At 37.9% G+C, this 26,963-nt stretch overlaps 1 protein-coding gene across 1 annotated transcript in view; it reads left to right on the top strand.

Moving 5' to 3' along the window:
• Positions 1–390: 390 nt before the first annotated feature.
• The window catches only part of Cd109 (CD109 molecule), a 128,189-nt gene continuing 101,616 nt past the window's right edge, over positions 391–26,963 (top strand). Inside the window, exons 1-4 of the mRNA XM_076858494.2 lie at positions 391–541; positions 1,619–1,791; positions 19,958–19,986; positions 25,237–25,467. Coding sequence (XP_076714609.1) covers positions 468–541; positions 1,619–1,791; positions 19,958–19,986; positions 25,237–25,467 — 507 coding nt within the window. The 5' untranslated portion in view covers positions 391–467. The remainder of the gene's footprint in view (positions 542–1,618; positions 1,792–19,957; positions 19,987–25,236; positions 25,468–26,963) is intronic.

The raw sequence follows: 26,963 nt of genomic DNA, 5'->3' as shown, positions 1-26,963 counted from the left end.
TAGTCTGGAGGACAATGATTGATTTTTTTCCACTTCACATAGTTGCTATGAATTTCTCCTCACAAGGATGGGCTTGTTTATTCACTCCGGGCACCGTTGGTAGAGCGCTAGTGTAAACAGCCCTAGGAACCCGGTGGGCCGGGGAAGTGGGCGCCCTCAGGTCTGCGCGGGGAGCAGGGATGGCGGGGTCAGGTTGGGCTGACCGCATTTAGAGACCGCTCTCTAACCCCCTGGATTGGAGAAGTTTGCCAAAGCTGAGAGAAGCGCCATTGTAATGCGGGTGGGAAGGGTGGAGCCACCTAGTCCCGTCTCAATTTAGATCTCTCACTCCGCTTCTAGGCGCGCCCATTTCAGATTGCTAAACTCAGAGTCAGGGGATAAAATTCGAGAGGAGGTGACAAGCCACACCCCGCAGTGCCTGCGAATTTGCCCAGGAGCCGACCTTCTCACGAGCAGACGCTGCCGAGATGCCAGGCCCGCCGCTCCTGACCGCTGCCCACCTTCTCTGCGTGTGCACGGCCGCGCTGGCCGCGGGCCCCGGGTAGGAGCGCGGGCGCGCGGGGAGGGTGCGCGGCGCCGATGGGCCTGGGCCGGGGCTTCGGGAAGTGGCAGCGGCTGCGCGGTCGCAGTCCCCAGCCCGACCTTGGCCTGGATGTTTGATCCTGTCGCTGCAGGGTGGCTCTCTCTGGGACAATTGCATTCTCCACCCATAATGTTTAATCGTCTTTATGGCTATAACAACTTTATAAAGAAAATAATTTTATTTTTAGCCCATGTTGCCTCTGCCTTTTGCTTCTCAATCTTTTGCTTCCAACTAATGTGCTGCCTTCTCTCAAAGACAGGATAATTATTTTTTTCCTAAACAAGATGTCTCAACTTTGGCATTGTCAAAGTGGGGCTCAAATACCTGAAGTATGTGTTCATAAGAAAGATCAGAACTTTTAAGATAATAATGCCCCATTTCTAAAGATTTTCATAGTTGATCCCTAAACTGTAGATTTAGCAAATTAGCAGATAATGAACTACCTTAGTGAGGTGTTTTTTTTTTTTTTTTTTTTTTCCCTCTGTTTCACCTGGAAATTTCACCACTGGTAGTTTATTTTCAAATGGTATATTTCAATCAATGTTTTCTTTCTTTCTTTTTTCTTTTTCTTGGCTGGGTGCCCAAGTATAAAGGTTTGAATAAGAAACGGGCAAAATCCTAGTCATTTTCTTTTTTTTTTTAAGCCAAGAAAACAATCACACTGGGATGAAGTTAATCTGTAAAGTAGAAACTTGGGGGCTTCTACTTTGCCTATAAGTTCTGCATGCTCCAGTGTAAGCCTTTCACATCTCAGTTCCTCTTGTGCTCTTTGTGGTTTATAAAATGGAAATAATAACAAGCCTTCCTTTAATAGTAATGCATGGGTTACTGCACTATAATAGTGTTTTGGGAATTACTGTTGTTTCATAAGATTTAACTGCATTGCTAAATGGAGCAGTGGGGCAACGTTAATTGTAAAACTGCAATAAGGACAGTATGGAGAGTCTGTCTCACTCTTTATGATATTGTAGGGTCACAAAAGAATGAAGATGTGAGGATAAAAACTTGTCTTTTCCCTTGTTGGGAACTCTTTAGGCCCCGTTTTCTGGTGACAGCCCCAGGGATCATCAGGCCTGGAGGAAATATGACTGTTGGGGTGGAGCTTCTGGAACATAGCCCCTCACAGGTCACTGTCAAGGCGGAGGTGTTCAAGACCATGTCAAATCTAACTATCTCTGTTCTGGAAGCAGAAGGAATCTTTGAAAAAGGTGCGTGGATTCTTACCCTTCTGCAGTAAAAATTGAAATATGTTAATAAAGCCACAGAGTAGGTAGTGTAACAGAGGAACTCAAATTCACAGTGACTTTCATAACACATTTTTTTAATTGTTAGCACCCCTCTCAATCTTTTATTTTTTAAAATTTTGTAGATGTTAATGGACCTTTTATTTTATTCATTTATTTATATGTGGTGCTGAGAATTGAACCCAGTGCCTCAAACATGCTAGGCAAGTGCTCTACCACTGAGCCACAACCCCAGCATCCCCATAACACACATTTAATTTTTATTTATGTGAAGTCCAAAATGGCATTCCTGAATGCTCTTCCTAGTGGGATTCAGACACCCAGGTTCCTTTCATATTTAGCTCAATCATCATCAAAACATGGCTTCCCAATTTGTAGGGGAAGAGCACAGAGTCTCTCATATAAGATTTTCTGGAGTAGGCCTAGAAATGGGTCATGCTACCACTGTCCATATTCAATCAGAAAAGGAGGTTGGGGCCCATGATTATATTGGCTCAGTGAATGTTTTCTTTTTTAAGAAAAAAGGGAAATAATAAGTATAAGGGAAAAATAATTTTAGGGGGTCAATACTTAAATACTTCAAATGGACACTTACTGTATTTTTTCCTTAGTTGCAAGAGCAATATATTCTCGGTGCTTACAACTTGATTAATACTGGAAGTAAAAGAAAGAAACCTAAATCACCCATCATTCTGCCACCCAAATATAAACACAACTAACTAAATTCCTATAAAGTTAAGAACTATCTTTAAAAAGTCATTTAAGGGAACATAGTGAAGAATGGATGGGATTCTACAGTATTTTTTCTTTCTTTCTTTCTTTTCTTTTCCCTCCCTCCCTCCCTCCCTTCCTTCCTCCCTCCCTTCCTTCCTTCCTTCCTTCCTTCCTTCCTTCCTTCCTTCCTTCCTTCCCTGGGATTGAATTCAGGGGTGTTTAAACACTGAGCTAAATCCCTAGGCCTTTTAATGTTTTATTTTGAGATTCGGTCTTGCCACATTGTTTAGGGCCTGCTAAGTTGCTGAGGATTGTCCTGCCTCAACCTCCTGAGTCACTGGGATTTCAGGGGTGTGCCACTGTACCCAGATACAATAGTTCTTTATATAAACGTTTATCCTCTACCAGCATAGAGAAATTAGCACTATCATCAAATGAGATAAAAGTTTATCTACATCTGTGGATTTCTTCTCCAATGAAAGGTGACCCACTGGGTGGGTAAATTTGGTCTAAGAATCAAGGAGAGGAGTGTGTGTGTGTATTGAGGGCAGGTCACTTTGTTACTTAGAGAAGCAATTTAGGGAGGTGGTAGGCTTTGTTTTTCTGGAGAGGAAGTGCAGGTTAGGTCTTAACATCTGAGTTTGAGTTCTAGAATGGTTCTGATACTAGTTTTGTGATCCTGGGCAATTTATTTAACTGCTCTGAGCATCCATTTACTTATCTTTATAATGGAGATAATGAAGCCAACTTCCCCAGGCAGTTATGAAATTGAAATCAGTATGTAATATATCTATTATGTACTCAATACAGAACAACTGCTAATATTATTAGAAATAATACCGAAGAAGAAGATGCAGAAAGTATCATTTCCTTCTTCACTGGAGGCAGATCTCATTTTTGAGTACTGAACTGTTATTTCTGAAAATGAATGAAACCTGGTCTTATACTAGGGCTAAAGAAAATATTGAAGTATTAAATCACAGGGGTGATACTGAAGATAGTTCCACGTTTGCTATTTATTCATTAAAAAATTATAATTTGGGCAGTTTTACTGAAGTGCAGAGGTACAAAATAACAGATGATTTTGAGAAATGTTTGGTCTTTGCTTGCATACGCTTATTCTAGAATTTCTCCCGCTGTTATCTTTTCTGCAGTGTCCTTTATCAGTATCTCTTTAAAAAAAAATTTCTAGTTGCAGTTGGCCATAATGCCTTTATTTATTTATTACTTATTACTTACATGCTGGCAAGTGCTCTACCACTGAGCTACAACCCCGGCCTTATCAGTCTTTCTTTTACAACAAACAGTACCTGCACTGGGAGTGCATGATACTGTGGCTTGGTTTTAAACTTTATTCTTAGATTTTTTTTCTTCCCATTTCTTTTTTTTTTTTTTTTAATTTTTATTGTTGGTTGTTCAAAACATTGCATAGTTCTTGACATATCATATTTCACACTTTGATTCAAGTGGGTTATGAACTCCCATTTTTACCCCGTATACAGATTGCAGAATCACATCAGTTGCACATCCACTCTTTTACATATTGCCATACTAGTGTCTGTTGTATTCTGCTGCCTTTCCTATCCTCTACTATCCCGCTCCCCTCCCCTCCCCTCCCATCTTCTCTCTCTACCCCATCTACTGTAATTCATTTCTCCCCCTTGTTTTTTTTTTTCTTCTTTTTTTCCCTTTCCCCTCACTTCCTCTTGTATGTAATTTTGTATAACCATGAGGATGTGGCTCAAGTGGTAGCGCGCTCGCCTGGCATGTGTGCGGAACCTGGCCCAGGTTCGATCCTCAGCACCACATACAAACAAAGATGTTGTGTCCACCGAAAACTAAAAAAAAAAAGAAATAAAAATAAAAATATAGGACTGGCTCTAGCTCAGCGGTTCCTTCGACAGAAAACTTATAATAGATTTTTTTTCTTTTGGGAGAAGTGTTCCTCATGTATTCCTGGGAAGGACAAGTGCTGAAGACTAGTCCTTCCCTGTCCAGGGAAGAGAATGGATCTCTGAAAAGGAAAGAAGGAAAATGCTGCTTCTTTCTCGGGCAGTTTTTGACTCTGTCAACATAGAGTTTCATTGAAACTCCCCTTGCTAGAAGCATTCTCTCTCTTTCAAAAAAGAGTGTTATTCTTTTATCAGGGCTGTGAGTATTGTTCTCAGAACAGGTGCTTCCTGTAAATGTTAGCACTTAAGGATCAAGTCATTTCTCCCTCCTTGTCCTTAACATCCTTTACTTTATCTAACTTCTTACATCCTTTGTTTATGTAACAATTTGTAGATAAATGAGGACTTTTAAGTCTTCTGGGTCTGGATCTTCATAAAATTCATGTTTTGTAATCCCCCCCCCATTACTGTAAACACAAACAAATGCATTTCAGATCTGATTGCTTCATCAGCTTTCTCTGCAGGCCTCCAAGCAAAGACTGGTTTTAATGGAGATTTATCTTCTAGCAGAGTTAAGGAGAGGGACTGATTTTAAGTGCCTCAATTCCAATGGTGCTGGACAGTTTTAGAAATCCCTGGGGTGGTTTTTTTTTTTTTTTTTTCCATTAGCAAAATGTATTTTGTGTTTAATTTGTATTAGAAATAGTAATAACTAATGGATTCAGATTGCTGAATGTACTTTAATAAAGGCAGAAAAATATGGCTTTTCTTCAGGGGAGAGCTCATTATTTGATGGATAGACATAGGGGAAATTTTATTTGTATTTCCATGCTTGAGGCCAGCAGTATTGATTGCATTACAATTATTCATTTAAAAAAATAGATTACTCCTACATTTATTGGGGAGTGGTTACTGGTTATGTTTTTCTTTCTTTCTTCTAATTTTTTATTTTTTTTTTGTGAAAAATAGCCCTAAAGAAAAAATGTTTCTACTAAACTTTATGGAATTCTGTAAAGGTGTATTAATGTCTTTTTTTTTTTTTTTTTTTTTTTTGTGGACTAGAAATTGAACCCAGGGTGCTTAACCACTGAACCACATCCTCAGCTCTTTTTTATATGTTATTTAGAGACAGAGTCTTGCTGAGTTTCTTAGGGCCTCATTAAATTGCTGAGACTGGCTTTGAACTTGTGATCCTCCTGTTTTAGCCTCCTGAGCTGCTGGGATTATAGGTGTGTGCCAGGCTTTTTTAAAAAAAAAAATAATAATTTTATTTATTTATTTATGTGGTGCTGAGGGTCAAACTCAGTGCCTCACACGTGATCGACAAGTACTCTACCACTGAGCCACAATCCCAGCCCCCAATGTCTCTTTAAAGATTTAGATTCTCAAGAGTACTTGTATGATCCCCATGTCCCCATGTCACTGCCACCACTATCATTATCAGTAGCATGATGATGATCACCATCATCTCTCAGTTAAAACAACTATAGAGCTATTTTTAGTAATAAGCATAATTGATAAAGCATTTGGAAAAGTTCAGCAGGTAATAAATACCAGAGGAGTGAAGATGGAGTAGCTCTTGGCTTAGAATCAGTCTATAATATTGGGTGGAGAGTGAGTCTGGCCCCCTTTTCTCTTCCTTAGTCTGTTGTTTATCTCTTTCCCCCTGCAGAGTTGCCCTGGAGTTCCATGCCAAAGCAGGAGAAAAAGTTCAGAACATTGGGATTCACCAGTTGTAAATGAGAACTCTTAAGGCATATGAAAGCATTGAATTATTCTGATGTCATTGAAATAATCTCCATTTTATTTCCCTTCTCTTTCTATAATATGAAAATTTCATTTATACACTTTCACTAGTTTTCTGGAGCAAGATTTACTCCAAATAAGAAAGAGCATAGTCTTTCTTCCAATTAATGAATTAATTTTCACTGGTTTTGGAAATTTGATTTAAATAAAAAAACCAGAACTAAAATGCTAGCTGAAAATGGGGGGACTCTGCATGGGCCTCTCCTGGTGAGTGCCTTTTGGCTGGAGGCACCGTTAGATTTTAATGTTGCCAGTCCTACTCCTATTTAATGTTGCCAGTACCACTTTCCATTAAGGTATTGGGATGAGGTACTCTCTATGTCTATATCCTCTGATAACTTGCTTTTAGTTTTTGCCTTAAACTTTGGAGAGTTAATGGAGCATCTTCACTTCCTATTTTTTCAGAATTTAAAATCTATTTTTTCAGAATTTAAAATCTATTTTGTCTTTTATTATCTTTCTTTCTTTGACTATGGGGTATTTTATTTTTTTATCATGTTCTGGTAAGGGTGAGAAAATTTTAAAATTTGAGATATTAGCTGAAGAACTTAAAAAACCCATCTAGTTCATTTAGAATGGCTTTCTGGTGAAAATAATGCTACTGAACATACATTTCATGCTGCACAGCTCAAAATCAGTCCCATGGTTTTTATGAAAGTAGATTAATTAGTGTAGTGTGTGGGCAGATCTCCCAGGGCAGGTTTTCACAGGCAGCTTTGCCAGTGGAACTCTGTCTGAACCTGTAGTTATGTGAGAATTATTTTTAAAGGGTGTAGGCTCTTCATTCACATATCTTTGGTATTGTGTAGGATATATATTAACAGGTAGGTGGATCCTGAGGATAAAGGACCATAGTGTAACAGATGTGCTTGGGCTTTGGAGTCAGGCTACCTGGATGCCGGTGCTGGTCTTTTCACTTAATGGTTGTGTGACTGTGGGCAGTTATGGTTCAGTTTTATCATCTGAAAAATAGTGGTTTCTGCCTCATACAATGTTATGCTTAGTGTGAGGATTAAATGAGGTAACATTTAAAGTACTGAACACATAGGAATTATTTAAGAAATTGGTAGCTACTGTTATTATAAGAAAATAGCAACAATTCATGTCAAAGGCAATTTTATTAATCACCTATTGGGATGATCTCAAACTGAGAACTCTATATAAAGACACATCACTAGGAAAGAATGGGAAGGTATTTAGCACATTAAACATTGTGTTTTCCCACAGTGCCTTGGACTTTATGTGAGGTATTTAATTTCTATAACCTTTTGAAGTAGGCACTATTATTTTCATTTTGGAGATGAGGAAACCTGAGAGAGAACAGTTTATTTTCCCGAGTTAACCAGATTAGTAAATAGTGAAGCTTGAAGTTAGTTTGAGGTCTAGAGACCAGAAGGTTTTCTATTACCTGGAGAAGAGTGAAAGATTTTTGATTTGCTTCATTTTGGGATATTGATGGAATGCTATATAGTCATCTTTCTCTAAAATCATTTTCACATTTGCTTACAGTTTAGACTGGGAACTAATGAAATCTGATTTGGATCTGAAAAACTTCAGGGTAAAATATCAGCTCTCCTTTTAGTTTATCATGAGCTTTATAGAGTTTTGGAGCGGAAGGGACCTCAAAGATAAGCCAACTTAAACATCTTATTTATGAAGGAGGAGACGGAGGAGAGGTATGGTGTTTGAGGACTTAGTCAAAGTTAAATCACTTATTGGTGGCAAAGCTGGAAACATATTGTAGGTCTTCAAATTTTCAGTCCACTACTATTTCCATTATCCTTCAAGAAGCTTTCCTAATATGTGGAGAACTCTGGGTAAGGCCTATAATATATTTGCAAATGTTAATTCTTCTGATGTGGAAGAAAATAAAGCTTGGAGTTTGAAAATGATTACTTGCATATTTGTGCAAGTGTCTTGTTTCATTTCAAGGTAGGGCTGCTTTTATGGACTACTGCTTCTGCATAAGGGGTGGAGACTAGGTTGGGAGCATCATAGATCTTTAAAACATTAAATTCTATAGCCGTGTTTCTCAAAGTATGAATTGTACTTTCTAAAGATGCAGATTAATGGCCACTCTCAAGAAATGGGTAAGGTATAGAAATGTAAGTTTTAGGTTCAGCCATCACAACAGGTGATTCTTAGCTGTAATAAAATGAGACCAACTATCTTTAGTGTCTCACAAATTGTACTTGACCAAATACTGGAAATCCTGGGAGTGAGTGGCATGCCCTTGCAAGCCTGAAATGACTCATGGCAGCTGAGAGGGCCCCTCCTGGACTTCTGTGTTTGCCCTTGGAGCAGCCCCCAATCCACTGGTGTCAATTTTCAGCAACAGAGAAATGTGTCTTGGGGCTGATTGTGAATTAATGATTGGGTAAAGTTGAAAGACACATTAATTCTTTAAAGCTTAAGTTAAACATGTGCTGCTCTTTTTCTAACACTCAGTGAGTCACTGTCTTTGTGACTCACCGAAGGGTTGTGGTGGAAATAGAAATCAGATCCTGTAAAACATTGGGCTGGGTTACTGTTGATCCCTTATGTTCAGTTAAGATGACTTTATAATACTTTATAATACATGCCCTTCATTAATTTATTATTTATGGATTATTTCTTGTGTGTGAAGCATGAATGAATGGATTGTTGGACAAAAGGAAGGATTTCACTGGAGATTCCAGAAGAATAATATACGATATTTAAATAGCACAGTGAGGTTTATCAATTGGTACTAAGTTACAGTTGCATGTAAGGCATTCTGGTGTGCTATTGTATTGTAGGGTGACTATAGATAACAATAATATACTGCATGTCAAAAAGCTAGAAGAAAGGATTTTGAAAATTTTTGCCATAAGGAAATGATAAATGTTTGAGGGGATATGTTTAACTTGATTTAAAAATTACATTATGTATACATCACATGGTTCTCCATGAATAGGAACACTTTTAATGTTTTTGTATATCAGTTAAAGTAACTTAAAAAAAGATTTCTGACTTGAGGGATTGGATAAGTGCTAGTAACACATACACATAAAATGCAGAGGACTGGAGAAATTTTCATTTTTTGTTTGTATAAAAAATTCAATGTGGTTTGCAAATAGTGCTTCTTGTGTCTGACTCTGTGCATGGTAGTTACCTTTTACTTCCAGAGGGATAAAGATGACCATTCATACATGTCCCATGGTTATTCACAGACCAGAGAAGGGAAGGGTGTGCCAGAGGAAAGAGCTGATGGCTGGGAGTTGTGTCATGGAGGTGGTAGGGGTTTCTATGTGTTTTCTGAAGAGACATTTCGTTCTGCTCTGGGTGTGAGTTTGATGATGCATTCAGGTGGAGATGCTCAGCTGACAGTTTTGAAATTGTAGTGGGGGAGAGAATTTAAGGCATTGTTTCCATAGAGACAATATTTGGAATACATGAATGGAAGAGAAAGACTGAGGGCAGAAGCTTTGGAGGAGGAAAATAAGCCAATGAGCTGTCAGAGAAGGGTAGGTTGAGGGGGTGAGGTGTCTCAGAAACTAAGGGAGGAGAAAATTCTGAGAAGGAAGCTTTGACAGCGCCAAGGAGTCCCTAAAACCAGAGAGAGACGAAAAGGTACGGGCAGAGGAAAGGACATCTGTGACCTATACACGAACGGCTCTGAGTTGCATGTTGGAAGCAAAGACAAGTTTTTAGCAATGAACAGAAGGTAAGAAAATAAATCAGAAAGTGATTTCTTTCTAGAAGTCTGGAGGTTGAAAGGACAGAGGCAGATAGTCTTTTAAAAGGCACACTAGCGAGATAAATGTGACCAAAGGTGGGGATGGAAAATTCATGGGTCAGGAGAGGTGGGATCAGGATCAGGATCAGGGGCACAGGGGATTGGATTATATTTAAAGTTGTACTTTTCATTTGATGAGAGAAAGAAATAGAGAATATGTAAGGAAAGAAACATTTTCACATATAATTGAGATGAAAGAATAAAATTGAAATGCAGTTTTAGGAAAACGTTGCTACAGTTATCTACTTGTCTCTAAATTACACAGATCCTGCCTGTACAGAAAAATCCTCTCTGTAGGAAGTAGGGATAAATGTAGTGGCACATCAGAAAAAGAAACAAAGAATTGGAAAAATTCTCTGGTAGTGCCCTAAACTGCTGGACTGTGAGAAATTGGAATGGAATTTGGACTTGTGTTAGTGTCTAGAGGGCAGCATGGGAGAGTAAAAAGGAAAGGGTTGTTTGTGCTGATGGTGTGCCTCACCTGAAGAGTGAAAGGATGGGTGGAGTTATTTTATTACTGTTATGTTGTCAGTGTATGGAGTGGCATTATAACTATTTCTTGGTCTGGGCTAAGCTGACCATCATACCAAAGGTATAGTAACAAAATTCGAGGAGGAGGATTTTAGTGGATCCTGGCCTTGATTTATCTCTTTTACTCTTTACTTCCCTCAGGAAAAGTCTGAATTGGCTTGTTATCCCTTGCCAGGGTCATGGTGAAGTCGATCAAAGAAGATTTAGTGGGGGGAATAGCAGTATGTAGCTCTGTGGGACTTTACTTCTGAAGAAATGATTCATGAATTAAAATCTAAAAACCAGAGTGGTAAAGAGGTTGGAAATAAATGGGGAGTTTTTTTTTTTTTTTTTAAGACCACCCGGAAGCTTCCATTTGGTGGGGCAATGTTAGGAATTTACATTTATGAGGATGTAACTGGCAGAAATGATTTTGTATTAAAAACCTAAATTTTACTAAAATATGTAGGATGTCTCCTCAGGCACATAAACATAGGCCATTTATTACTTTAAGCATTTTAAGCATTATTACGCACCAAATTGTACATGGCACGATGCTAGGTGACATAATTTGTGACCACACATAATTCTTGTCCCTGTGCTCTTCCCAGGGAAGCAGAGTAGGCGTCATTTCATGTGCCAACTGAAGTTGATGGTAAAGGCTGGTTGGAGTGCTATGTGGATAGTTTCATAGTCAAGTTGGGTTTACTGGATTGAAAGTTAGATGAATTCGCTGTGTGTGCTAGTGGGAGGGGAGAGTATGGAGTGAATGTTGCAGATGATTCTGTTGGGTTGGAGAGGCATGGTTATCTATGCGGCTGAGTTTGAGTTAATAATATGGGCAAGAGAAAAGATGAAAGATGGGATTTATTCAAATACTTATGTGAGAGTATAATAAAACTATGGAGGGAAGATGGGAATATGTTTGGACTACTTTGGAAGGAATAGCTCCCTCCTTTGGAGGGAGCACAGTAGTATGTTTGGAAGGCACATGTGTCAGAATGAAAGTTCTAGAGCTACACTGAAAATTAATCCTTACATCCCCTGATAATCATAGTGCCTACCTCACAGATTTGTTGTGAAGGTTAAATAAGATAATGCTTTAAAGTTGTACCATCGAATATGGTAGACACTAGTTAGGTGGTTTTTAAGTACTTGAACTGTGGCTTATATGAATTGAGATGAGCTATGAATATAAAAAACACACTGGGTTTTGAATACACGGTAACAAAATTTTAACAATACTCACAATTTTTTGTGTCGATTATATGTTTGATGATAATATTTCAGACATATTGGGTTAAATACAATATGTAATTAAAATTAATTCGACCCATTTCCTTTTTCTTTTTTTAGTGCATTGCTTAGAATGTTTATTACAGTGCCTGGCATGTAGTAAACAGTGAATGTCAGTTGGCATTTCCTAGTATTGGATATTAATACTAATGCTTCCCTTTGGAGGGAGCACAAGCTTGTGACAAAAAGTCCAAGGCTATCTGTTCATGGCTGATGTTGGGCCTTCAACCTTATTCCTTGAGAAAGGAGGAGGTGTCTCTAAAAAGTGCACCATACACAGCAGAATAAAATATACATTATTATTGCTGTGGGTATATACGTGACTGCATGACCAATGTAATTCAGCAACCTGTACACTCAGAAAAATGATAAATTATATCCCATCTGATTCGAATGTATGATATGTCTAGATCATTGTACTGTCATGTGTAACTAATTAAAACAAGCAAACAAACAAATAAACAAAAGTGCACCATACCACATTGGGTAACAACCTTTTTCTGTAAAGGGTAATTACTGTAGGTTGTGCTGACCTCTTGGTTTTTATTGCAGCTACTCAGTGCTGCCTTTTAGCTTGAAAGCAGCTATAGACTCTTCATGAACAAGTGAGTGTAGCTGTGTACCAACAGAACTTTACTTATGGATGCTGAAATTGGGAGTGTGTATAATTTTCAATTATCATGAAATATCCTTCTTCTTTTGATTTTTCCCCATCTGTTTAAAAATGAAAAAACCAGGCCTAGTTCATGGACTATATAAAAAAATAGTTGTGGGCCAGATTTACTCTGTAGAATATAGCTTGCCAACCTTGCCATTTAGCAGCCAAGACATTTACCTCTTAGTTTTTCATTTGTAGCTAACCTAACATTTAGTTTATACTGTGTATTTTGTTTATGTTTAGTGGTTTTTTTTGTTTGATCTGATTTCACTGAACTGTCTAAATGGAATAAAACATTATGTATGAAACTCTTATTTATTGAGGTATTTGTAAGCAAGGGGAGGCAGGCAAGAACAAACAAAGAAACAAACAAACACCAAAAGGAGGATCTAAGAGACCATAGGAGATTTTCTTCTGTTTTGATGACTTGTAATTTCTATATAAATTCAATTCACTGGATGATTATTTAACCTCTAAGTGACAATAAACTATAAAGTAGAAACATTGTATTTTAAGGTTTGTCTTCCACAGATTTGAGTTGGAAATCCTTCCTTCTCATTTTGTCCATTTGTAGATCAAAGAATATGCTGTCTAGTGAGATAACATTTAATATGTTGATAAAGGGGTCAAAAATTTCAGCTAAGAATAAAGTTTGTTACTGCTTATGACTAAAAAGCAAGAGCAACCAATGAGAATTAAGAGGTAAACACTTAGTGAGACTATATATAGTGGAAAATCCATTTTTTTTTTTTTGGTAGAGTATTTCTGGACCTAGATGGATTTCCAATTACACACTCTGCCTTCAATGATTCTTCAGGACAGATGTCCGAAGAGGCAACATATGGTATTACAGAGTGTGTTTAAAAAGTTAAGGGAAGGTTAGTTTTTGTGTATGCTTATTATACAACTTAAAAATAGCTTTGACTCTATTTGTAAATCAAATGGCCGGTTCTCAGGCTGTGCCAAGCGTGAAGTCTTAAAACAAGGTCTCTTTTGAGTTGCTTAGGTGACGTGGGGAAGGAGAAACCATCCGAGAGGGTTTTCAGATTGACTATCTCTGGTCATAAAGAGTCAGTTTTACAGAGTTATCCAGAATAACACTAAGAAGAACTGTAAGTAAATTGTATCTTTGGTTAGTGATTTCAAGGACTGCCCTGCCCCCTTTTAAGAGATGGTGACTAGTTCCCATGTCTCAGTGGAGCCTTGCCAAAAGGGAAAAAATATTCACAACAGTTTGCAAATACTATCCATTTAATTCTCAACCTAGCAACAGCAGAGAAAGAGATTATTATTCCTCACCTAACACTGCCCCAACCCCCAGTACTCCTAGTTTTTATGTTTTGGTGGCATAAATTATTGCTAAAATGTTAGGACTTTCAGATATTAATTCGGACTCAATAAACACCTAGGAAATTCCAAGCTGTGTTTGTAAATTTAAAAGGAAGACAAAGTTAAAAAAATTATTATTTAAAGTTGACCTTTAAATAAGAATACAGGAAACCAGTAAGTATTCCATCAGTCCAATTTCTCTTTGCATTGTCTGAGCTACTCCTGGGATCCAGCAAGAATGAGAGGTGGGTGAGACACTCTAGTTTTTGGATGGAGCTTCTCTCTCTCTCTCTCTCTTTTTTTTAAATTGATTTTATTTTTTAAATACATGACAGTGGAATGCATTACAATTCTTATTACACATCTAGAGCACAATTTTTCATATCTCTGTTGTATATAAAGTATGTTCACACCAATTCATGTCTTCATACATGTATTTTGGATGATGATGTCCATCACATTCCACCATCATTGCTAACCCCCTGCCCCCTCTCTTCCCCTCCCACACTTCTGCCCTATCTCAAGTTCATCTGTTCCTTCCACGCTCCCTCCCTACCCCACTATGAGTCAGTCACCTTATATCAGAGAAAACATTCGCATTTTTATTTTTGGAATTGGTTAACTTCACTTAGCATTATCTTTTCTGACTTGGTTGGAGCTTCTCTTTCTGGCCATGTATGTTTCTTGGTTTTGTGAACAGATGTGGTCACGTGTCTGCAGGGACCTAAGCATGCAGTCAGTCAACTTCTCTCTAATGAGCAAACCCTTCCAAGGTTTGACTAAACTAAAAATCACATTAAAAAAAAAGTTATATGAAATGGGATTTCTTGCCCTTCAAATCTGGCAAACTTGTTTTGAATTGCTAAAATGCTTGCCCTCCACTTGATCAACCTACGAGATTTATTTGAATGGATTGTAGATTCCCATCCCTTTCCACTTTCTCCTTGCTTGATGTCACTCGGACAAAAATAAATTCCTGCCCCCCCCCCCATCCCTCCTTATCTTTGCAAATTTGCTGGCAGTTGGAGGCAGACTGTCGGTCAGACCAGGGGAGAAAGGAAGCATATTGTTTCCTCCAATCACTAAGCTGACAAAATAGTCAACCCCTGATGATTTATCCCACAATAATGAAAAATAAGTACCTCTCAGTAATGGAGGGCACTGTTTTATTGGTGGAGCTCATTACAGTTTAATTTTTTCTGTCTTATTCTAATGTGGGACACCAGTAGATGTTGTGCTGGACTATTCAGATCCCCCTGCAGGCATGAAGGACTTCTTCCTGCAAGCTGCTGAGGGTCCTGCTGTCTACTGCTCTCAGAGTTGTGCCCATTTCCCACCTTTTGGAAAGGGCAGCATAGTCTCCTGAATCCACAGGTTCTGATGACTGATTAACATAGAGTTGAGGAGAGAAAGGAGTTCAAGATGACTGAGATTCTTAACCTCTGTGGTCGAGGAAGTAGGGGCTGGCAGCATTCACATAGGCTATGCAGGCTGTGGAATTTTGACAGTAGATGAAGGTATGTAGGACGAAAGAAGGAGAGTGTAACTGCTTCTTTTACTGAGAGTCAGGGCAGAGCGGTGACAGCTCAGACCCAGGAGCCTGGCTGCCTTGTCAGAGCCCTGGCCCCATCACTGGAGTCTGTGTGATCCCAAGTGAGTTTCTTCACATTTCTGTGGCTCAAGGCTCTCATTTGTAAAATAGAATCGTTGTGAGGATTAAACCAGTTCATGTAGGCAGTGGTTTTGGAACTCTGTAAATAATATTATTATTTTATTCACAAAATTAAAAAATTGTCTTCTGTCAGCTTGGTTTCTAAGTAAAGATTTAAGTGATATATCCTTTAGGCTAGGGCTGTCTAGTAGAAGTATAATAACTACATGAGTCTTGCTGAAAGCTCCGGCCTTGTTCCTGATGCCAATTCAATAATGAGGACATGGTTTTGAGAAAAAGGAAAATGATTTATTGCTTTGCTAGCAAAGGAGAAACATGGGACTCCTGTCTCAGAGGCTGTGATTCTATCCATCAGGGCAACAAGGGGGCCTTTAAAAGAGGCCATTCAAAAGCCACATTTCACGTGGTCTCTGTTGGAGTTGTAATTTACTTGTTAATTTAGGAAGTAGTCATTTCTGAGATCTTCTGGTACCATCCCCAAAGTCTGGATTACTTCCTTCCTATGATGAGTGTGTACTCAAGGAGAGATAAATCTGCCTAAAATGGGAAAGAAAGGTAATCCCATGTCCCCTGAGATTAGGGAGGGGAGAAATTAGGGAGGAACAGCGAAGGAGGAAGAGAAGGAAACGCCTAAAAGCACAAAGTGGACACTGTTTCATAAATAATTGAAAATTTTCTAGTAGCTCTATTTAAAATGGTAATAAGAAACAAGTAAAGTTAATTTTAATAATATACTTTAACCCAATAATTTACAAATAACAGTTCAACATGGATGAAATTATTGATGAGGCATTTTATACTCTTGTTCTAAGTCTTAAAAATACGGGGTGTATTTTATAAGTGCTGTGTATTTCAATGACTCAATAGCCACATGTGGCCAGAGGGTACCACATAGGACCTCCCAGCTTTAGAGGTTGCTAGTTAATCTTATTTCACAAGTGTTCCAGTTACCTGTCTTCATGAAATAAGCCACCCCCAAATTTATTAGTTTAAAACAACAGTGGTTTATTATTTCTTATAATTCTTTTTATTACTTTTCATCTTTTATTCTGTCACCATTTTATTATTATTATTATTATTATTATTATTATTGAATCAAATGGGGTATATTCTTACTTAGCTTATTTGTACTTACTAGATTGATGATTATTGCCTGATCAAATATTTCTGTGATAGTTGTGAAATTTTCTAATTCCAGGATTCTGTCTGTATTTGTTAGATGAGATTTTATGGTAAGTAAGAACTTCTGTTCTCCCTCTTTTAACCATTTATTTAATTATATAGCAGCATGCTCATTGAATCTTGAATCTTTTTACCCATTATTTATGTCCATGGTCAGGTTGTCTGGCCATAATATTTTTAATTGAGAAAACATTTTCTCCAAAATGTAATGAGATACCTATTAAGAATTTTATTTTTTCTGCTATATTGAAATGTTCAATTGTTTCAGCCCAAATCTTTCACAGGGCATGTCCTTTTGCTTGCAGAACACCATACTTCTCTCATGGAAGGGCCTTGTGTATGCTGGGCAAGCACTCTATCACTCAGTCATACACTTAACCTAACAAATATTTTGTAAGACAGAATTTGTTAAGTAAATTAGCTGTATTTTTTTTCCAAGGATATACCAAGTTTTGTTGCTACAGCACCCTAGGGCTTTTTAATTTGATTTCAATTCATTGTGGAATATATTTATTCTATTAAAAATAAAACCTTAATGCACAGAGCCCCTTACCCCATTGAGATATTCTCAAAGCACAACTGAGTATGTATACAAAGGATATGAAATCAGCGTGTCAAAGACATCTGCACTCCCTTGTTCATGGGAACATTTCTTGTAGTGATTATTACATTGAATCAACCTGTCTGTCATCTGTAGGTAAAGGGATAAAGGAAATTCGGTATATATTCACAATGGAATACAGTTCAGCCTTAGAAAGGGAGATTCTGTCATTTGTGACAACATGAATAAATCTGAGGGTATTATATTAAATGAAATAAGCCAGGCACAGAAAAACAAATACTACATGATCTCATTATATGTGGAATCTAAAATATTGAACTTAAGAGAATCAGAGAGTAAAATGATGTTTATAAGAGGCTGGGCTGGGGTCTTGGGGAGATGTTGGCCAAAGAACACAAAATTTCCATTTGACAGGAGGAGTAAGTTCAGGAGATCTATTGTACGTCATGGTTATGGTGATTAATGACAGTATTTTATATACTTGAAACCTGCTAAGAAAGTAGATTTTAAATTTTCTTACTACAAACAAATGAGAAATGTGTGAGGTAATGCATATATTAATTAGCTTTTTAGCCATTGCACAAATTATATGTATCAAAACATCTGTACACCATAAATATATGCAATTTTACCTATCAAAAAGAATACAAATATTTAAAATATGCAGATTAAACCTATCACACAATAACATTTTACTAACAACAACAACAACAACAACAAATCCAGGACAAATGCTAAATCAGGATGTGGATAACAGGGTCACTTGGGATACTGGTATAAGGGCTCACCCTGTGCAGAGAGCCAGCCTCACCTCTGCTGCCCTCTCCTGGCCAGTGGCTTGACCCAACCAGGTCTTTGCTTCTGTAGACCTCTGCTGCTGTGGATTTGCTGCTCCTCTGCCTGGAGCATGCTTCCTGTCCTTCCTCACCTTGCTGATTTCTCCTATCGTAGAATGGTAGATGCTGACATTGTTTTCTCTAGGTGTTCTCCCTCCATTCCTTCCAGATGCTCCCCATTCACCCCTCTCTTTTTGTTCATTGTGGAATATATTTATATTTTTCACTTTCCTAAAACATGTTTTGTCCAGCGTTCTCCACCAACTGTCAATGGTGACAGTTAGATAAACTGATTTATGCTGAGTGACAAATGATGGTGATGACTTTCTTGTCTGCTCCTGAAAATGTGTTTGTGTTTCCTTGAGTTCCACGGAGGCTGTGGTCTTTTGTGGTGGTGTGCGACCATCTGTACAAGATTATTTATAAGAGTTAAGGTAGAAAATGTACTTACATTTTTAAAGTTGAGAAAAACTAGGCAATTAAGGTTTTCTAATATTTGATAGTTTGAGAAAACACATGTACATAACTTTATGAATCTAGTTTGACATGGGCAATGTGTATTAAATATTTTTATTTATGGAGTGCTTCATTATAAAAGTTTGAAGAACATTGTTGTAGAGGCATGCTGACATTCCCAGTGGAAAACTCTTCAAGATTTCTAACATACATCAGCTGTTGCCTATGCATCAGGATCTGTTCTGTGCACTTTGCAGGCATCAATTACCACCTCACTACCACCTTGTGAGGTTGGTGTGATTACCAACATCCTCATTTTATGGATGAAAACACTGGGCTGGAGAACCAGGTAACTTGTTCAAAGATAGGGCTGGCTTATGGCAGATTCATGATAGAACCTGTGAGATCTGACTTCAGAAGCCATTTTTAAACTTCTGCTCTGTACTGTGCCACATTTTAGTGCCTCTCTGATCCCACATGATAAACCCATGTGGCTTCCAGGAGGAGAGGAATCATATCTGTCTTGTTAATTTTGGTAGCTTTAAGATATAGTTTTTAAATTAATCAAGGAAAGGAGGTCCTATTATCACCTCTGATTGGGAACCTCAGATAAATACTTTTTAATTTCTAACTTGAAGCCATTTTTACCTCAAAATAAATGGATATGATGAGAAATTGGTATGAATTAAAGTAGCAGTCCTATGTTTAGAAACTCTATGCAAAAACATCTGTACCACCTAATACTCGTGAGTCAGTGGTGAGTTTCAGCTCCTCCTTGACATGACTAATGTCTTCCTTTTCTTTCTTTATCACGAGAATATGAGAACATAAAAAATAAACATTGCTGGGGCTAGGGCTGTAGCGGTAGAGCACTCATCTGGCATGTCTGAGGCACTGGGTTTGATCCTCAGCACCACATTAAAAAAAAAAAAAGGTATTGTGTCCACCTACAACTAAAAAAATATTTAAAAAACCCACATTGCCGGGAGTGTAGATCAGTGGTAGAGTGCGTGTTTAGCAGGCATTAGACTGTGTTTAATTCCCTGCACCACATATAACAAGCAAGAAACAAAGCAAAAAGTCCCTCAACAGCAAAATACCCTCTTCTTGAACTCCCAAACCGCAGGTTCCCCTATATGCTCTATGAAGTGTCCCTCAGAAGCATGTTACCTTAGGACAGTGATGAGAACCTTGCAACAATGAGAACAAATAATAATGGCAAGAGAATCAGATCTTCTGTTTGGGGGCTCATTCACTGATGTCTTTTTAATTGAGATCCTTAAATCTTTGGCACAAGGATATATGACAATTTCTAGTATATTCTGGGCATTAGTAAAATTGTTTTGGTTTGACCAAATGCATTTATGATCCCATCTACATCTAAGAGTTTTATGAATTTTGTGTTATAATAGTACATTCAGATTCTGACAAATCTCCTTTCTTTCCTGTTCTTCTTTTAGGTTCTTTCAGGACACTTACTCTTCCAGCAGTAAGTATTCATTTGCAACTTTTGGTTTCAGAAACACATTGCCTCAGTGAGCTGAATAAATTAACATTTAATTGGCTTTTGTGTTTATATACATTTCTCGGAAGTTTGTCCTGAGTCAAGATTAGCCTTTGGATTGTTTAAGAATACTGTTATTTTAGTGCTATTGGTTGTTAGGTTCTTCAAGCTCTTAGCAGGGATTTTCCTTTTGTGAAATAGAGAAGTTCACTGTATTTTGTTCCCTGATGCCTTAATGAGCCTTACAGTCTTGAATGTGTAATAAATACTCTTCTCTAGTTTTTTTTGGTCTTTGAAGAGGGCAGTGCCATGGGAGCCATTTTGGAATCTGAGGCAAAAGAAGTCAGTAATACTGGTCCTGTCTTTGTTAAAGTTTTAACTTTGGGGGTCATAATATTTTCTTTATATTAATTTTGATATTTTAAAATATTACATTAAATATTATTTTCTCAGTTATTGAGTTATTTGGTGCCCCTCGAATTTTGCCTCTGAGGTAAGTGCCTGACTCACCTCACTCTATTCCTGGCCCTAGAAAAGGGATAAAGATAGTCTGTAGCTCATAGGGATGCCTTGGAGTGAAATAAGATATAAAAGCATTGTAAAATTTACTACAGAAATGGAAAGGGGTTATTATTTTGTTGAGAGAGCCATCGGACCTTATTATTATATGTTGTTTATGAACTCATCCTATTTCCCATGGCTTTGATTTTGAAGTCTGTGTTTTAATAACTATGCTTTGTTCTGGATTTTCAGGCGGTTAATGTACAGTGGACTAGACCTCATCATTCAATAAGAGGCACAATTTGATGTTTTTCTGAGACTAGATGACTAATGACTTTGGCCCTAACATATTATATACTTGAGTAGGATCAGTATTACCTCATTAGCTGGTTCACTTATTACTTCTTGATGGCTATTTGTTTAACACATTCGGAAACCACATTCATTTTGGGGGATTCCTAGAGAATACTGTGTCCCAAACAGTATTTATAAAAATTACTTAATAAGTCTTATCAACTAAGTTTCTAACATATTTGTGTTTGTACTTTTCTTACTGAGAAATATGCAGTTGCTTGCTGGGCACTGTGGCATGTACCTGTAATCCTAACTACTCAGGAGGCTGAGGCAGGAGGATTTCAAGTTCCAGGCCAGCCTGGGCAATTTAACAAGATGCTGTCATGAAGAAAAAGAAAAATAAACAAGCAAACAAAGAACAACAACAAAACCAATGAACAAAGGAAATGCTTAACTAGCTTGTGTGAGAGCCCCTGGGTTCAATTAACAGCACCATCACACACACACACACACACACACACACACACACACACTTCTGCTAACAATAGAAAGTAGAGGGAGGGTGGGGAAAAGGCATGAGCAGGCAGAAGTGGGATGCCCCGCCCCACCACAATCTTTGTGGCATTAATAGAACCTAAAACAGTAGATTCTGTGTGCACAACTGCTGAAAAGGGAGGCTGGTGGTGAAATTAAAATAAATCCTGTGTATCATAATTGCTCTGTAGCAGAAGGAGAGAGGGATTTAAGTTCATAGCTTGATGCCCAGTAAACTACTTGGTTTCCTCAAGAGTCTGCATTTTCACAGGCTGGAAGCGTAGAAAAGCAGGAAACAGGAGGAAGCAGGGCAAGTAGTACCACGTGGTTTAAACCGTGCTTGTCTGGAATGTCCCTAGCTAGAAATTTGACTACTAGAGTTATTTTTTTAAATCTTAAGTTTATGAAATACTAACTACAAACCCTACGTTTTTAATATTATATATGCCATTTCCACTCTATGTAGCTATAGCAACTATTTATTAAAAGCTTTACTAGAGATTATATTTAGGAGTATTTCCCTTTTTAGTAGAACAGATTTTTAAAGACTTAGTCATAAAATGTCTGGGCAACTTTGATAATACATGGCAAAAATAGAAGAGTCTATATTTTCATGGGTGTTCAGTTAAAGTGGACCCAACTTTTAAAATGTACTTGCATTCTGATGTTTGTAAATGTAATATTTTAAATTATTTTTTAAAGGTCTTTATGACTTTTTACTGCAAAACATGTATATTTTAAGAGTGAATTAAAATAAATGTGTCTTATCTGATTTAGTCATTGTTACTCTTTTGATACAAATAGCCCTCAGTAAGAAGAAAGTAAAAACCATAATTGATGCTTAATATAAAGATTATTTTGTGTTTAAAATATGGCAGAAAGATTTCTCTTATTCTCATGGAGTAGCTTAGTGTCTCCCAGTTGCTGAAGCTGGCTTTGAATTCTCGATCCTTCTGCCTCAGCCTCCTAAGCCACTGGGACTACAGGAGTGTACTACCACGCCCAACCTTAAATTTATCAATTTTACCTAAAAAATGTATCTTCTAATTCTTTAGTAACTGGCATGTGTAAAAGATAAACATTATTGTGTCATTTCAGATTTCCTTAGTGCAATGAATCTGTCAATGGAGGTGAAAGAGCTCAGATTAGAATTAATTGTGCTTATTTACTGTCCACCAAGGATCTTTTGAGCTTGCTTTTCTTATGTACCCTGGGCAGAAAGTTATCATTGACTCAGACAGATTGCATTTATGGATGCACAGAATAGGCTTAGCATAATTGAGAATCAACAACTCAACTCAGAGGCTGATATTTTATCAATAAGAGCTTCTTGATACTGTCAACTCCTACACTTTGTCTGGCTGCCATACAGTTTCCAACTTTGGCAACCTCTCTCTACCTTCCTCCAGCTCTGTTCCCTCGGGTCAAGGAACAGGAGTCCCAAATATCCATGGGAAAATACTGATTCCCTTATAAGAGATATGGACGTCTTTTTATCAGGGGACTGCACTATTACCCATTCTGGAAACCCTTTTTTAGTAAGTGGCCCCAAGAAAGCAGAAGGCAATTGACCAGCACAGATGCATGAACTTCTGTGCCCCAGGGTGTCCAGGCTACTGTGGAAAGCAGGTTACAACCCATCCCAGGTCTGGCAGAAAGAGAGTCTATTCATGTGCCAAGGCCCATGTCATAATTCTGACTTTCTAGCACTGGGATTAGCACTTAGTCTTTGAGGCTGCCAAATTACCTAAGTCTTGTGTATGACCAAGTGGGGTTTATAATGGGCGAAAACTGAAAAATTAAACTAGTTAAGATAGCCAAAAGGAGCAAAAAGATGGGCAGTAACATCTCCCTTGGAGTCAGTGTCAGCTCCCTGAAGGAGGAGGGAGAAGGGAGCACAGGAAAATGTTTTGGGGGCACATTTGTGTTAATTCTAATTCTCTGACTCTTTGGCTTCCTTGTGGTTAAGAAGCCTCTGCACTTCTGAATCATTAATTTAACATTAGTATTTAATCTACCATCTGTTCTGGGGCTCTGTGCCACTAAAATAATCAAACTATACTCAAATTATAAAGAGCAATGCCATCAAATATCTTTTTTTTTGTACTGAGGACTGAACACAGAGGTGATTTACTACTGAGTTGCATCCCTAGTCTTTTATTTTATTTTGAGAAAGGGTCTCTCTGAGTTGCTAAGGGTCTTGCGAAGTTGCTGAGGATTGCAATTGAAACTGAACTTGCAATCCTCCTCCATCAGCCTCCTGTGCCACTGGGATTACAGGTTTGCATGGCATGCCTGGCTCAAGTATCTCATTTTTGCATAAGAAATATTTATAAATCTGTGCCAGTTAAAAGCATATTATATGCTGGTTCCGGGCATGTATATTTTCTTGCTTTTAGTATTAAGGAATCTGATTAAAATAATCAGAAGACTGAAATATCACTTCAGAAAATAGAATATAAGAATGCAAGACTAGACTCTCAATTCCTCGAGGGCACGGGCCTTTGGTTCAAGTTGTATTCCAATGCCGAGGACAACCTGGTACATAGGAGATGCTCAATACATATTTATGTATTGAAAAAAAGCAAAAATTAGTACCAGAGCTTACTTGAAAGCATTATTATTATTATTATTATTATTATTATTATTTTTGAGAGAGAGAGAGAGAGAGAGAGAGAGAGAGAGAGAGAGAGAATCTTTTTTGTAGATGGACACAACACAATGCCTTTATTTTTATGTGGTTCTGAGAATTGAACCTGGGTCCTGCCCGTGCGAGGCGAGCGCTCTACCGCTTAGCCACAATCCCAGCCCCTATTTTTTTTTTTTTTTGGTAACATTTTATTATGAAATTTTCAAATGTACAAAAAACCTTAAAGAATTTTATAGTGAACTCTGGAGAATAAGTCTCACATTTTTTTTTCCTGTATTGTGGATTGAATCCAGGGCTCTGCTCATCCTAGATAGGCTCTATATCACTAAGCTACATCCTGAGCCCTAGGCTCCACCTTTTGAAGGGAGAAAGGTTAGAAACTCTTGAACATATTTTAAAGTTACTACATGAAGTTTTCTTTTCCTTTTTTTTTTTTTTTGGTACTGGATATTTGAACCAAGAGGTGCTCTACCACTGAGCTACATCCCTTCGCTCTTTATTTTTTGAGATGGGATCTCACTAGGTTGCCTAAGCTGTCTTTGAACTTGTGATCCTCTTGTATTAGCTTCCTGAGGTTCTTTTTAGAGTAGTATAGCTCATGTTGGATTAGTGTCTGGGCTAGTGACCTGGGGTAACCTCTTTAGCTCCTCTAAGCCCTAGTTTCCTTGTTTGTGGAATGGTTTTAGTCTAAGCATCTACTAAAGGATTGAAGTAGAATGATATAGTAAACTGTTTAGTATGGTTTCTCGTCTGTTAATGATAGAAGGTAGGGTTTCTGTTATTAATAATAGTAATGCAATTAGCAGCACCATCATCCTTACTGAGACTGACACTTGATGAACAAGATGCAGGAAGACAATGCAAATGTGCCTTTCATGGGTGGACTGTCTCAAATAGGGCAAGCACAGAAAGGACGTTGGGGATGTTGATATTGAGGGATTCTGACCCCTAATAACTGAGGAGGAGGATAATTTGCTAGTGGAGTTGGAAGCAGCAAAGTGACTGCTGCTGAGAGGGAGCAAAATGTGGGGTGTGTGTCTTCTCTTCCTGAAACCCTGTGATATATTCGGAGAGCAAACTATCAGATGTTAAAAGAGGAAAACAAATTGTTTGGTGCCCAGGAGGGGCAAATTGTTCAACATTGCATTTACTTCTGATAATACTGTATATTTAAATTTTCTATCCTAGATTATAATTAAGACATTTTTCAGGGAAAAAATGAGACCTTGATATATCTTATCTATTCCCCACCACAGCTACCTTTGAACAGTGCAGAGGAGATTTATGAGCTACGTGTAACTGGACATGCCCAGAATGAGATTTTATTCTCTGATAGTACGCGCTTATCATTTGAGACCAAGAGAATATCTGTCTTTATTCAAACAGACAAGATGCTCTATAAGCCAAAGCAAGAAGTGAAGTTTCGGGTTGTTACACTCTTCTCGGATTTCAAGCCTTATAAAACCTCTTTGAACATTCTAATTAAGGTAAGTGGCAAACAGAAGTAAAGCAAGGAGTTCAAACCACCTTACCAAAGCTCTCTTGAAGTTCTGTTCATGTTCAGCAATGATTTAGGATTTGGTACATGACTATTTTGTGGTGCTGCGGATGGAACCCAGGGCCTTGTGCATGCTAGGCAAACCTCTACCAGAGAGCTACATCCCCAGCCAGTTCTGCTCATGTGACTGACACTGTAATATCTTAGAATCTCACCTAAGGTAAGCTTTGTTCTCAAGATGGGAATCCTCTGTCTAGGAAGGGAGGTGGTAGAGGCCTGGGTTCAGGCTCAGGCTTCAAAGTCAGCCTGTTTCGGTTCGAGTCCTGGCTTCTTCATTGATTTTTTTTTTTCATTTGTCACGCATTTAATGGACTTCTGTATTCTAGGTACTGACACAGGGCAGTGAAGAGAACAGATTAAGTCCCTGCTCACATCAAGTCAAGTTTATTCTTTTTTAAGTATTTTTTTTTTCTTAGTTCTGTATGGACTCAATGCCTTTATTTGTTTTTAAGAGGTGCTAGGATCGAACCCAGTGCCTCACACTTTTAAGGCAAGTGCTCTACCACTGAGCCACAACTCCAGCCCCAAGTCAAGTTTATTCTTGGTATTGTATCAAGTTTATGGGTAGTGAAGAAACAGATAGTGAATAGCATATATAAATATATACATATATATGGTATTTACATATATGTATCATATACATATATATGTATGTTTATATGTATATATAATTTATACATACACTTAAATGCTATTTATATGTAATATAAATACATATATATGTGTGTTGTGTATACACACACACACACACACACACACACACCAGAGATATGTAGGTATTCCTGTGTGTGTGTTTGGGAGAGAGGAGAGCAAATTAGTTTGTGTTTGCTATTTTCCCATAAAGTTGTCAATGGAGACTATTAGAGCAGAGGAAATAAAAGGAAAGGAAAATAAAAACCATGAGCCTATACAAAGGAAATAAAAGAATGAGCACATACAAACTGAGGGAACAATATGTGCAAAGGCCCTGAGGTAGGAGCTTATTTAGCACATTGAAAGAACTGGTGATGCACTGGAGCCCAGGGAGTGAGGGGATGAGTATTATGAGATGAGATCAGACACAATTAGTGGGTTGGGGGTTGGGCCCATGTGGGGTGTTTTTGGCCATCATATGGACTTTGGATTTTACATTGAGTGAAATGAGAATTCACTGGAGAATTAATTCAAGGAGAGGCATGACATGATCTGACTTAACATCTTAAAAGCTTACCGTCAACTGTAAAAGAATAGATGTTAGTGTGTGACCTTGAGAAAATGAACTTCTCTGAGCCTCTGTTTCCCTGTCTATAAAATGTGTAGTAATAATACTTCATGATGTTTTGGGAGGATTAAATGAGCTAATTCGAGTGAACCATTTAGAACCGTGGCTGGGGCCTAGTACATGATCACCAGTGATTAGCTGTTATTATTATAATAAGAACCTTT

The sequence above is a fragment of the Callospermophilus lateralis genome, chromosome 6 (genome assembly GCF_048772815.1).
Source record: "Callospermophilus lateralis isolate mCalLat2 chromosome 6, mCalLat2.hap1, whole genome shotgun sequence".
NCBI classification, from domain to species: Eukaryota; Metazoa; Chordata; class Mammalia; order Rodentia; family Sciuridae; genus Callospermophilus; species Callospermophilus lateralis.
The sequence above is the reverse complement of the archived record's forward strand: the minus strand, read 5'-3'. Positions and strand labels throughout refer to the sequence as shown.